This window comes from Emys orbicularis, chromosome 2 (genome assembly GCF_028017835.1).
Source record: "Emys orbicularis isolate rEmyOrb1 chromosome 2, rEmyOrb1.hap1, whole genome shotgun sequence".
NCBI classification, from domain to species: domain Eukaryota; kingdom Metazoa; phylum Chordata; order Testudines; family Emydidae; genus Emys; species Emys orbicularis.
Genome location: NC_088684.1, coordinates 85,806,091 through 85,820,799, shown reverse-complemented (window position 1 = coordinate 85,820,799; position 14,709 = coordinate 85,806,091). Strand labels below are relative to the sequence as shown.

Below are 14,709 nucleotides of genomic sequence, written 5' to 3'. Positions count from 1 at the left end.
AATTAAATACCTAAGGTAGATAGATTGTCCCTGTTTTACAGGTAGGGAACAGAAGCACCAAGGGGCAAATTTTCAAAGGTATTTAAGTGCCTAAAGATGCTGACTTTTGATAAGCCCACTTGGTGCCTAGCCCCTAAATGACTTGCCCAAGATTACAGAGGCTGTAGTAGAGACAGGAATTAATCCCACATTCCTGAGTCCCAGCCCAACACCTTGGCCACAAGACTATCATGCTGCAATCCTGATTGGGACCTTTGGGTGCTACTGTAATACAAACAATAATACCTGTCAAAAAGCAACGGCTTTCTTATGGGTTCAGAGAACTATTTAGGCAGAGTAATAGTTACCCAAGCAGTTATTTCAGAGGCAACAAAAATGTTAATGGAGCTGCTAGTTTATCTTCTTATTTATCATGTTCCTAGAAACTGGGAGACCATTGAAGATAGATCTTTGTCTTGTTATATATCATGAGTGCAGATGGGCTGGCTAGAGCAGTGACACATAAGACAAAATGAACCTGCAGTGCTGGGTTTCTAATAAGATAAATTGGCTTTTCCATAACTGATTCCCCACAAGGAAAAAAAGCTTCCTTCAGCCCATAGTTCAAGCATGAGAGAAGTGCAGAGTTTCTTTTAGCTTTAATGTGCATAGGAAGAAACAAATTAATTAGACCACCAGCCTGGTCTCCTAAAAACCTCAGCCTCTCCTGAACACCTTCCCTGCTGCGAGTTACATTTCTCTTCCCCAGAGACTCAGGTTATTGCTGCCTGGTAGGCTCACCAGTATTTTGCCATGGAACTACTGCTGGACAACCAAGCCTTGCTGATGCACTGCTTGCAGTCACTGCCTCCCTTGATAATCCTGGCAGCATTCAATGTGCTGTCATGTCTGACTATATGCTAGAAGTTTTTTTTACCCTATCCCATCTAGGTGCTGTGTGGGGTCTATCCACCTTGTCACAGAACACACAGCATATGTTTTTATGTCCCATGAAGCCAATTATATTTGCTGGATGTTCAGCAGAGGATGTAAATTTTCAGTGCAAAGGCAGAGGAGTTCATTTCCTATAAACAGGAAGGGGAGTTGTGTGTTTCATTTCCCATGCTGAATTTGAAACTCTCATTGAACATCCTGAGGCACACTTTAAAGCGTTTAATCAGTGAATAGTGTTAAGTTTCTTTTTCACTACCTCAGGAAAGAAGCAATGCAGCTGCAGAGGATTTAGTGCCAGCATTCACATAAGGTATTTGAACCCTTAGCATTTTGTGAGGCTGTTTTTATGTTGGCAATATGTGAAGCTGTTAGGCAGGCTGGTAAGATCAACAATGTACATGAACAGCTGTTTGGAGTATTAGGGGTGTGTGCTCGGAGTTCTCTTTCTCTTTCCATCTTCAGTACTACTTTAAATGTTTGTTTTTTCAGATGTGAGGTTGGCACCACTCACTGGTCCCAATGCAATGAGACTCCGGTGAAGTTTGCTCGTTTCCCTGTCACGGGTTTGATAGAAGGTCGCTCCTATATATTCCGAGTCCGGGCCGTGAATAAAGCTGGAATAAGCATACCATCACGGGTTTCTGAGCCTGTGGCAGCTCTGGATCCTGCTGACAGAGCTAGGCTTAGAAGTAAGAGTTTTTCAATATATTCCCTAAGACAGTTGTTCTCAACTAGGGGTACACATACCGCTGGGGGTATGCAGAGGTCTTCCAGGGGGTACAACTCATCTAGATATCTGCCTAGTTTTACAACAGGCTACATAAAAAGCACTAGCGAAGTCAATACAAACTAACATTTCATATAGACAATTACTTGTTTATATTGCTCTATATACTATACATTGAAATGCAAGTACAATATTTATATTCCAAATGAGAAAGTAAGCAATTTCTCAGTAATAGTGCACTGTGACACTTTCAAATTTTTATATCTGATTTTGTAACCAAGTAGTTTTTAAGTGAGGTGAAACTTGGGGTACGCAAGACAAATCAGAGTCCTAAAAAGGGTACATTAGTCTGGAAAGGTTGAGAGCCACTGCCCTAAGAGGCTTAAGAAATTTGACTCCTGCAAGAATCTATGCACATTTGTTTTGTAAGTCCTCAAAGTTTCCACAAGAGGGAGCAATGCAAAAACAAAATATCATCTTTTGTAAACTTGGATTTGCCAAGAAAAACCCCCAAACTTGAAGGCTGAATCTTCTCATCAAAGCTTGTCTTTTGTTATCGGAAATACAAAGCTGTGTACTGAAAAAAAGGAGCAGAGCAGTTTCCTGGAGAGTGCTGCTTTTGTTTTATTAGCAGATTCCATGAATAGTCTCTTGCTGTGTAGCAGGTAAGGGAGCCTAATTCTATCAAAGCCATGGAGTAACACCAGCATAAAACTGGAGTAGGCCAGTGGAGAATCAAGCTCAAACTCTTTATCCTGAAAGTTAATGTTTTGTGAGTCACACTCCTTATCCTGTGGACTGCCAGTTTTGCTCTTTCAATGACAAAAAGGGCTTCCAAGCGCTGATGGTAGATTTTTATTTAAATGTTTATTTTTACTTCCAAGTATCCATCCCATGCCGAAACACAAGCCTAAAGTCCAGGTCTTCCCACTCTATTCTGAAGTTTTTGCTCAGAGCAACCTGGGACTTGGGAGGCATTATTCTATTGTTTTCTTGTTGGGGAGAGTGGAAAGGCAAGACTTGGAATGAGTGAGGAGCTTGTCCATGAGAAGGAAGCCTGATCTACATAGCATACTCCCATCCTCTTTGTTATCTCTCCCCTTCCTTACCTCCATGCTGCCCCTTGCTTAGTCTATCTTACTCCTGGATGATCTTCTCTTCAATCCCCTTCTTTTCTTCCCTCCCTTCTACCTTTCATGGCCCTGCAGCAATTCAGAAAAGTAACTCAGCAGATCTGACTTTCATCTGTGAGGAGATCTGCTACTCCAAGGTGAATGTGCATTGAACAGGTTAATAGTCTAACAGGCAGAACAATGCACTGGACTGGCAGTGAGAAAATCTGGGAGGCTTTCCCAGTTCCTGGGTCAATCTAATAACCAGGATTTCTGCCACTTAGAATAAAATGTCTTCAGCCAGTCCATCTGCTGGATAATGGACTCAAGCTTTCAATCTGGCCTTCTGTTAATGTCGTCCGTTTTCATTATTGAAACCCTTCTTGGTACAAATAAAGGAGGCTTACAGTGCTGCTAATGGGCTGCAGTGCACTACCAAATGTGTCCAGGATTTCTTAAATACGGTGTGTATAGTTTTTGTTGTTGTTGCTTTAAACTGACATTTGAATCATAACTCTAAAATCATTTTTTAAAACTTTTGTCCAGAACATTCAGTATCTTAGATGGAGATTACATAACTCTCATGTCATTCCAACCATTTGATTTGAATAGTAAATGAGTTACTTTTTCATTATTTTCAAAACAGTTTCTGATCTGTCTCACTCTTATGATAACTCTACTCTCTATTTCAGGTCACCCTTCTGCTCCCTGGACAGGGCAAATTATTGTCACTGAGGAAGAACCTGCAGGTAAACACGTACCTTCTCTTAAAAAGGTCTGACCTGGCGCTGATTGAAGTCAATGGAAAGACTCCCACTGGGCTTTGGATCAGACCCAAAGTCCTTTACAGTTAAAATCTCTGTAGCTTAAAATACCTCTGAGGTTAGCTGTCATGGTTTATGTTATTCAGGTCCAAATAAATAAACATGAAAACAATTTATGCAAATTCAGAAACAGTATTTAGATATTTTTAACTCTGCTATTTTTTAAAGAAATCAGACTTCAAAACAGTGAGATCCACATGAGATACTTGATTTATGCTTTCATCAGGATAATGATTCAGAAATTCAAATAAGTCAGTGCACATTTTGAGGAATTTTAAAATCATTCAGCTTTGAAATTATCCGACCTGACAGAAATAAGTCTATTGATGTTTTCTCAGGAGCACCTGGGGCAGGGCTGGGGACTCGGCTAACCTCGCTACCTGATTCAAACCTAAACTTCCTTCTCTTCTGTCCGGTTCTACAGAGGGCGTTGTTCCTGGCCCGCCGTCAGATCTCCATGTTATTGAAGCCACCAAGAACTATGTTGTGCTCAGCTGGAAACCCCCTGGAGAACGGGGTCATGAGGGTGTCATGTACTTTGTGGAAAAGGTAAAATTGCGGCATCAAAGTAAAGTGAAGTGTCATCTTCTTAAAAGTTTGCTCTGCCCTCTTGTCTAATCTTCCCAAGCTACTGTACCCTTTATACTGAGACCTTCGGACTATTGTCTTTTCCATATTCAAAGAGCATAACATGTGCACTCAGTCTAGATGACTTTTACTGTTGATTAAGGAAAACCACAGAGAAAAAAAGAACAAAGATAAAATATCCACAAAAGTGAAAGCAGAGTGTGCCTCTCACTTGAACTACATCATGGGCCCACCTCCTAGCAGATAGGCAGATGGACTTTCTACATAAGGGTGCAGTACAGGGAAAGCCGAATCCTACAGATACCTCACCTGTGTAAATAAGGCTAGTCTTGTGGGAGGTCTGGGTTCACATTGTGGCTGGAGATGTTCCTCCAGAGGGCCATTTGGCATCAACTCTTCTTTTCCTCCTTCATCTGTATTATCACATTCATCCTCTATAGTAACATTTTCATTGGCTGATAACAAGCACAACACATTTCTTTTCCAGTCTTACACAATCATCTGTCTTAATTTTAGTGCCCTCTCTTTTCTGAATCTTTATGTTGTACCTGCTGGCCAATGTAATTCTTAATTTTCTCCCCTTTTAGCTCTTCCAGGTCTGTTACTACTCCCCCAAATCCTCCTGACAATGCTTGTTTTTTCCCTCTTTGTTCCCTACTGGTCTAGGTGTAAAATCATGAGAGACATACTTTGTGGGTTCTCTACTTTGTGAATCTGGTAAATCAAATCTAATTAGCAAAGTACATTTAAAGAATGATGAATTTTCTGTACAGCGGACTGTGGTATACATGACAGAAGAAAATCTGCAACACAGCGTGGCAGGGTTCTCCCTCTATTTTTTACCTTCATGCCCTTTTAAGTGTCTGCACAAGAAAGTGTTTTGCTAGCCCATTGAATGCTGGGTGACAGGCTGCAGATGTGATGTGTGCTACTAACGTTTTCCTGAGGAATATTTGAAATTCCTCAAACAAATTGAGGACCATTTAGGTAACCCACATGGAGTGAACATATTCTTTATTTTCTCAATAATATTGGTAGCAGAAGTGTTCATCATATGCAATACTTCTGGCCACCTGGAACAAGCATCAGCCACAAATTCAATGCACTTGCTTTCCCCCCACCCCTGAAAAATCATGGCCAGATTGTGGCTGATCATGACCTAGTATATAAGGGAAGGGAGAAAGTGCAAGGAACCACCTCTACTTTGCAGCCCCTCACAGCAGCCTCCAACAATCACATTCTCTGGATTTAGAAGAGAGCAGGGACTGCACATTGCTAGTGCATTCTGTGCTGCAGTCCACCCTCAAAGGATGCTCTGGAGTGGCCAGGGAGTTCCAAGAAGCACTGTGGTGATGTTACTGCTTTGCCCCTCTGATGGTACTGGAGACCTTTCTGTGAAAGATGCTTCTTTTCCCCTCCTGAAAATTCTAGATCCAGAGCAAGGACTGGAGCACTGATCCCAGGATATGATGCAGACTTGGTCCTAGCAGTGGCAGTGCTTCCTACACACAAAGGATTCTAGGATGTATCAGCTATGACATAGTGAAAACAGGAAGCCTCTAGGAATAGGTGATCACCTGGAGAACTCATGAGGTGGGAATTTACAGATTTACACATTCTGAGGCCTGGTCAAGAAGAAGAATGTGGCTCCCCATCTTCCATAATAGCTGTGGGGTTGGCAGTCAGATGGAACTTCTTGGCAGTCTAGATTGTCTACTAAGTTCTGTGCGTTGAAAAGCTCTGTCCTAATGGCTCTTTCTTGTTTTGAATGCAGTGTACTGCAGGCACAGAGAACTGGCAGAGGGTGAACACTGAGATCCCTGTAAAGTCTCCTCGCTTTGCTGTTTTTGACTTGGCTGAAGGGAAATCTTACCGTTTCCGTGTTCGCTGTTGTAATTCAGCTGGCATTGGTGAGCCCTCAGAAGCAACTGAAGCTACTGTGGTGGGTGACAAACTTGGTAAGTGTATAGTCAGACATTATCCCGTGTCTGTGGCTACCCTTTAAGAGCATCGGGTAGTTATTTTGCTTGAAGCAGACACATGGATGCTCCATAATTGACACAACTGTGAACGGTAGACAGTGATTTGTTCTTTATTTCATTGTTCATTGTGACTTGAATTGTGGATCCTTTAGTATATATTGAGGTGGCAGATGCTAACCAAGGGCATCAAAGACTTCAAATAATCATGCAAATAACTGAAAAGACCACAAATAATAATAAAAAAATGGGCAATTTTTTTGGATAAAAAATGTTTTATTTCATTTGAAAATTTTCACAGAAAAGAATTTCCAAATTTGACCAGCCCTAATTGTTTTTATTTTATCAAATTATGCAACCTAAACCAAAACTAAATCTTATACTTCTAAAGTTGATAAAGGGACTTCTTGTGGAGGAAAATCCAAAATAGTAGCCATAATAGAAGCTTTAAAAGTTGAGGGCTGAATTCTACTCAGAGTTACACTAGTGTAAATTTGGAGTTTAGAAACTCAGATGAAGTCATTGGAGGTGTTTGGATTCACACTTTCATAATCAAGAGCAGAATGTGATCCTTATTTTGATGTTGGTAAATTTTACCCTTATTGGTCACTAATTTATTTTTGTTTGTCCCCCCAGATATTCCCAAAGTCCCAGGCCGTATTATACCAACCAGGAATACAGATACCTCAGTGGTTGTCACTTGGACAGAATCTAAAGATGCCAAGGAGTTGGTTGGGTACTACGTAGAAGCAAGCATAGCTGGATCTGGCCACTGGGAACCAAGCAATAACAATCCAGTGAAAGGCACAAGGTAGTGGACATAAAAACATGGAAGGCAGGTTTGCTGGTCCCCAAGCATGGCAAGTTTGTTTGCTGCTTTACATACTTTATGGCTATAACAATAATAGTATAACTAGTATTGTGGTAGCAAACTAAGGTCTGAATCAAGATTGGGGCCACATTTCACTAGGTGCTATACAAACATATATTAAATCATGGTCTCTGACCCCAAGAAACTTACAAGCTAATTTGAATTCAGAGGCAACAAATAAGTGTAACAAACAAACAAAAAAGGGAAGTGGCAGCAAGCAAGGAAAGAACAAGAGTATTGTACAATAGTACAAAATAGTAAGATAATGAGCTTGCAAACTTAGAAAACTAGATTGCATGGTGTTTGGGAGCAAAGCTCTCCATTTTGAAGGGCAATAGTAAATAATTCTAGAACTGTATAACTAATATGACACCAGCAAATGTGGCTGCTTTCCCTCCAACTGCCCTTCCTGTCTCTGCTATTTCACTTTCATCATGAAGGAGACTCATGAGCACATTAGAAAATTCCATGCTACATTGCAAATGTACTAATTCCTTGCATACAGAACTCACATCCTTTATTCATACTAAATTCATTCTGTCAGTCAATGAAATTACTCCAGATTTACACCTTCATAAATTAAACCAAAATTTGTCCTAATAGGAATTTTGCCTGAGTAAGAATCTAAGAATCAGGCCCTTCATTAGCAAATTCTGAGCTGATCCTGGTTACACTGCTGTAAATCCAGAGAAATTCCATTGAATTCAAGGGAGTTATTGAATATTTATGTTGTAATGGAAAGCCAGGTCTGGCTTATTATGACTTATTATAGTAACTGATTAATATTGCTAACATTACAATCATTAGCCACCATGATAGAGAATTATTATTTATTTTTATAACTAGCGTGCTTAGGTTCCAGTCAGCATTGAGGGGCTTTCGTTGTATTGAGGACTTTACAAACACAGAGTAAAAGATGGTCCCTGCCATGAAATGCTTACAACCATTACTATTTATTATGCGATAGTGTAATGAAGATGTTGCCTGGGCAAAAATGTACATCAACCTTCTGTCCACTATTGACTCCCCTATTTAAACGTTAAGGAGGTTACTGTGTGATGTTTAGAAGCAAGAAATTGAAGTTGAAATTCTGACATCTTTTTTTCGGCTCTTATTCGCTATAGTTACTGTAACTTTCATGGTTATTATAATTTTTCAAGTATGGTTGAAGACAAATTATAGCAGAAACTCATACTAACCACATAACTTTACACCTAGCATTATAAGCATGGCACTGAAGCAGACAGGTCTAGGTCTTGCAAGTCTTTGTGATGTACCCGTTGGAAAGTACAAGCGTGAGCAGAGGCTACATGTGGGTGCAATTAGGTCTGTGTACTCCTCTGCACTGAGCAGAAGGAAGCTACCCCCTGACACAGCAACTCCCATACTCTCATGAGCTCAGGGAAAAAAGTGGTAGGTGTTGGAGAATGGGCATGTCTCAGGAGACAGGAGTGTGATCCTTGTTATGCAAATGAGGTGCTTAGCTGTGCCCTCCGTTCTTTGACCTTTCTCCTGCTACTAGGCAGAAGTAATTGATTGCTTACTGAGAAGTGCTCCTTATCCTGCCCATCACATTATAACTTGTACTTATCCCTGCCACTAGCTATACTTGGGCTGTGCAAGATCAATCCCATAGGGGGTTAATATGGCAATTAAATGAATATTTCATTTTTAAAAGGAGCAATGATCATTAACTTCTTCACAACAAGCAACATGCTCATTTTATTTTTCCATATTTCACCTCTGTTTGCACACTTCCATAAGCCTCACTTTTATGAGACAGAACCCTTAAATTAGCATAAGAACTGCTCACATACAGATCGGTTTGACAGTCATTTCCAGACATTATTACTGAAACAAACCTATTTGCTTCCTTGAGATAAAATTTCATATTAGCCTTCCTGCTGATATCCAAATCTCCTTTGTATGTTGTCTCACTGCAGTACAGCTACTACAGGGGTGAAATACTGGCCTCACTCAGGTCAATGGCAAACTCCCATTCACTACAGCGGGGTAAGGGTTTTCTAAGTGTTCCTTTACTGTTTTGCTTTAGATTCATTTGCCATGGACTCCTCACTGGTGAGAACTACATTTTCCGAGTCAGAGCTGTTAATGCAGCTGGACTCAGTGAATATTCACAGGAATCAGAGGCTATTGAAGTCAAAGCAGCCATTGGTAAGCTATGTTCCATTGCCATGGTCAATAGTAAACAAAAAATTGAATGATTCCAGAAAGTTTTTTTCAGCAATTATTTGTAACTAATTATATTGTTTTACAGTATTGTTCACAGATAATGATTTTCCTGTTGGTCATATCATGTGTAATGCTTCACAGCCATACTTTTACAGTCACTCAGTCACTGCGCACTTGTAGATTGTTCATCTTCACCATCCAGGCTTCCTCAGATGTTATTCATGAACCACTGTATGAAAACGCTGTTAAGTTCACGTCATAGTTACGCTGGAAAATGGAATGCCAGTCTAATTTCATATTGTGATATAAATCACCTCTAATACACATCATCCTGTATAAAGTCAGTTCCTAAATCTAAGGGCTTGATTTATTTTCATACCTGAACCTACTAATAATGCTGTCGTTCTCTTCTGTAAACCTCCTAAAACCCTGTGCATCCTCCATACTGTTGATGAGCTATTTCTGTTTTGCCTGAACTAACATAAGGAGACTAATGAACTCACTGAACCAGAATAAATTGTATGTTTTCAACATTCTAACACTATTTGTATCGAACTGACATACCTCCCAACCTCAGAAGACAAGTATGGCAGAAGAAAGAGGCACTTCTAAAGATGAGCTGAAACGATCATAGATATGGGTAAAAGGATCTAATCTTAAAAGAAGTGTGGCAAGTGACAATCACTTTACTTCTATTAGCTTTCCAGATTATTGACTGTCACATCTGTGCTGTAAAATATACACCATTAAAAAAAGAGTTACTTGTAGTGAGAAGGTTGGGAGGTACTATATGCTTTTCACATTTCTCGTGAGTCGAAGCATATCATAATGTCAGCAAAAATCATGTTTTTTCATGTCCTGTCTATGTTGTTCTTTGTGATCATTTCTTCATTCTGTTGAATAAATGAAGAAAAAGGAATGATGTCTAATTCAAAATGTCTGTTATTTTCTGGCAATTGCAGGGGGAGGATTGCTTCATGGTGTGTGTCCTGAACTGAGTGGTAAAGCTGGTGGACTAACAGACTACACTACCTCCTGGGAAGGCATGCATGAGTCCTCCCAGCCTATCTTTGACACAGATGCTTTGCTAAAATGCAATGCTAAATTTAACAGACACGTGCTACCCAGTAGCTCTGATAAGCTGGGGAGTACAGGAGTCAGTGAAGTAAGAGAAACGGTTAAGAATGTTCCTACACCTTCACCACAGAAGGGAGCTGCTAAGCAGGCAAGTAAGACTCAACCTGGGGACCCTTTGGCATTGGAGAAAATGAAAGAGAAGAAAGATATAGGTGAGAGCTAATAAACAGATTTCACCATTTCAGCACATTCATCTCAGACAATGTTAATCTCTTATCATCCAAGTCACAATGGACATTCTCACCAATGATGCACCTTTCATCAGATCCATTTACATGCTCATCTTTTCATTAAGGGTCATTATGCATGGAATGGTACGGGGGACCATTTCCCATACAGTGTGTCTGTTGACAGCAAAACATTTAAAATCATTTACTAATTTAATAGCTTGCTTTACTTTACTTTATATATTACAGTTATGTATCCAAAAATATCATGACTTCTGAATCACTTTGGTGGTATTTCTGGGGATAGCAACAAAGCTTGTAATGCATAGTCAGAGGGATTTTTAACACCTGCCAGCAATTCATTCTCTATAAGGAGTCTTGATATTCAGACTCTAGGTTATATACAAAGGAAACAAAATCTCGTGAGTTAATTGTTACATGATAGTGAGCAGAAACACCTCTGCTGTTATCAGATATATTGAGTTCATTTCTGGATTTATGCTTAGACTTCTTCTTATACTTTAAGGCATAGTGCTAGTGAATATTATATATTGTATTTGTTAGTTGACAGTAATACTTTAATGGAGAAAACCCATCAAGTTTGTAAGTGCACATACAGCAGTTATATGCAATCAACACTTTAGCATCCACCATACTTAAGGACACTGGGCTAGATCTTCAGCTGATATAAACTGGTTACTTCAGTAGAGCTATGCTGACACCAGCTGATATAGTCTGTTAAACAGGACAATAAGAAAACGGGGAATTACTGTAATATGTACACAATTAGACTTTTCTTATACATCATCCAGCAATACATGCCCATCATGGTATCTGAGCACCTGTCTAAATGTATACCTACATACAGTTGAGTACACGTCAGCAACAGTTTCCTGCTTAAATGTAATTAATTATTGATAGAGTTATCCTTGATTTCAAAGGCAATAGGGTTTTTTCTGCGGGTTTCCTTTACTAATTAAAATAAAGTTTTTGCTGACTGGATGATGAGTTATTCTGAAAGAACATTCAGCAAATGAGGTCGTTCAAAATTCTATCTGAGCTACATCCAAAGTGAGACAAGGCGTTCCTAAGTATTGCCAACAGCTGATCAGTGGTAAATACTCTGTGTACAAATATTCCACCGGTATGTATATAGGATATACTGTAAGAAAGTGGGTGCAGTTGCAGGACTGAAGTTTCATGCTTTCTATGTTGGTTTAAAAAAAAATTGTGCTCCAGATATTTTTGAAGTAAGCTCCAGAAACAGGCCTCTTCCATTTCTGATCAGACAGCTGTGGCTATGACTGTGCGTTCCTTCAGCAAGGTAAGTTTACCCAAAGGGTGCAATGATATCATTATAACATCCAGAGACCAAAAATGAGGAAATAGGTGGTGTTGCATTACCTCTTTTCTCATCATGGTACTGTGGGGTAAAAAAGGAACTAAAGAAAAAATTGAGTGTGGGAAAAAGTTTGGTTTCAGCAAAAGAAAACAAATCATTGCATCTCCAAAATTTTGCAAGTCTGCTATGGTGTTAGTTTTAGTTTCTGATCTTTCACTGTACTGAAAATGAAACCTGTTCACTTATATGAGAGCTGCAGTTGCGACACATACTTTCACCGTGTATCAGCTTGTTTCTCAAATATCAAACACTGCTGTATAGCTAATGCTTATGTAGCTTAGTTTTTTATTGGCTTATGGAGGCCTTCATCCTGCATTCCTTACATCAGCAAAATTTCCATTGACTACAAATGGAGTTTTTCCTGACTAAGAAGTACAAGATGAGAAAGCCAGACAAATGCTCATTTGACTAGTAGAATGATTACTGCCTATTCATATGATGTTCATGTTGACACAGCTGCCCCATCTCCACCTTATGACATCACTGTACTTGAAAGTGTTCGTGACTCAATGGTGCTAGGATGGAAACAGCCCAAAATCATTGGCGGAGCTGAAATTACTGGCTACTATGTGAACTATCGTGAAGTGATTGATGGAGTTCCTGGAAAATGGAACGAGGCCAACATTAAACCAGTTAGTGAGAGGGCCTACAGGGTAAGAGGTTTAATTTTCATATTGCTGAGCATGCATCAGAAATATATATGTAACGACAGATTAGGAAAAACAGCTTCTAATTCATTGTTTCCAGTGGATTGGGATGTTTATGTCAGAGATACTCCATAGCAAACAAATGCTAGTCTAATATTTGCTTGCTTTGCTCATTCTTTAATGCCACAGATATAATAAGAGCTATGCTGTCCTTTTTTTGAAGTATTTTGGGTTCCTTGATAGAATGGTGCTATATAAGTGAAAAAGTAGTATTACTCTATTACATGTGACTCAGAAACCGGTCTACAATTTAATAGAGGGTATTCAGCTTTTAAAAAGGTGTGTCATGTCCTAGATGGTTAATATGTTGCTCACAATGATTTGTGATGCTATATCAGGTATGTATTAGAATGAAAAGTAAAACAACTTATTCTTCTAGTCCTTTGCTTCTTGTCAGTGTTTATTTCTAAAGCACGATAAGAGTCACCAGTTAACACTTCTCGGATGCAGAGGGTTTGTATATAAATGTTTAGTGCCATACCCTGCCCTCTGCTTTCTGGGTGGGAGTAGAGTAGGATAAGCTTTTTCCTATGGCTATGTCTACACTACACAGCTTTTAGCGACATGGCTGTGTCACTACAGCCATGCCGCTAAAAGTCGCGCCATGTCGCCACTGTTTGTCGGCTCTGCTGCCGACAAAAAACTTCCACCCCCAACGAGCGGCATTTGCATTATCGGCAGGTAGGGTGACCAGATGTCCCGATTTTATAGGGACAATCCCAATTTTGGGGGGATTTTCTTATATAGGCACCTATTACCTCCCACCCCCTGTCCCGATTTTTTTACACTTGCTATCTGGTCACCCTATTGGCAGGAGAGCGCTCCTGACGACAACGCGCTGGTCACACTGGTGCTTGTCGAAGCAGAACTTTTGTCTTTCGGGAGAGGGGAGTTTACACCTGTGAAAGACAAAAGTTTTGTCATTCAATTACCAGTGTAGACATACCCTAAATATGTGAGTACAAATTATCTGCATTCAGTAAGGCTGTGTCTACACTGCCACTTTCAGTGCTAAAAGTTTAGTCATTCAGGGGTGTGAAAAAACACCCCGCTGAGCGACAAAAATTTTAGCACTGAAAGCGCCAGTATAGATAGCGCTCCCGGTGATAAAGCTACCATCCCTTGTTGTTTTCTATTGCTGGGAGAGCTCTCCCACGGCGATAAAGCGTGACTACACTGCCCACGTCACGCCACGGCCGCGCTGTAACGTGGGCAGTGTAGACATACACCTCTACCTCGATATAACACTGTCCTCGGGAGCCAAAAAATCTTACCACGTTATAGGTGAAACCGCGTTATATCGAACTTGCTTTGATCCGCCGGAGTGTGCAGCCCCGCCCTCCCGGAGCACTGCTTTACCGCGTTATATCAGAATTCGTGTTATATCGGGTCGCGTTATATCGGGGTAGAGGTGTACCCTGAATGTACCATCAATCTACAAACTTATCTATTGAACGAGCTACAAACTGTCTTTCAGTCTGGCACCCATCACCATAGTATCTAAGAACTCATGTCACCAATAGAAGCTACACATGCCCAGCATCTTTGAAAATGAGGCCATTAGCACTTAATAGAGTATGAGGGAGTTGAGCCACTCCTGTGCTGACTGGCTGTGGCCTAAAGAAGTCATGGTCTGGGGCTAGATCCTGATCCAGCTTGCAAGTATGCTACCATCTGCAGCACATAATTGCCAGGGGTGCATACAGCTGCTTTTCAAATGAGTGCCGGCGTATACCTCATTGCAGGGACAGCTCCTACATCAGCAGGCTGAATTATGTAATTAACGCATGGCTGGTGACACTCTGCTCCCTACCTACTTAGCACAATGTCTAACAGTAAAAATAGTTTTTTGTTGTTGTTTTTTTTACAGTTTATGCACATTTAGAACATTCATAGGCTAGGTCTACACTACAGACCTATATTGGTATAACTATGTCACTGAGAGGTGTGAAAAATCCATACCCCTGAGCGATGTAGTTATACCAACCTAACCCCCTGTGTAGACAGCGCTATGTCGATGGGAGAGCTTCTCCCCCGACATAGCTTCCGCCTCTGGGGGTGGATTAACT

The 14,709-nt window shown here is 40.3% G+C and overlaps 1 protein-coding gene across 1 annotated transcript in view; it reads left to right on the top strand.

The window, feature by feature from the left end:
* The window catches only part of MYOM1 (myomesin 1), a 94,057-nt gene that overhangs the window by 41,819 nt on the left and 37,529 nt on the right, over positions 1-14,709 (top strand). Inside the window, exons 11-18 of the mRNA XM_065397747.1 lie at positions 1,423-1,622; positions 3,465-3,521; positions 4,021-4,145; positions 5,959-6,142; positions 6,800-6,974; positions 9,088-9,209; positions 10,190-10,516; positions 12,390-12,586. Coding sequence (XP_065253819.1) covers positions 1,423-1,622; positions 3,465-3,521; positions 4,021-4,145; positions 5,959-6,142; positions 6,800-6,974; positions 9,088-9,209; positions 10,190-10,516; positions 12,390-12,586 — 1,387 coding nt within the window. The remainder of the gene's footprint in view (positions 1-1,422; positions 1,623-3,464; positions 3,522-4,020; positions 4,146-5,958; positions 6,143-6,799; positions 6,975-9,087; positions 9,210-10,189; positions 10,517-12,389; positions 12,587-14,709) is intronic.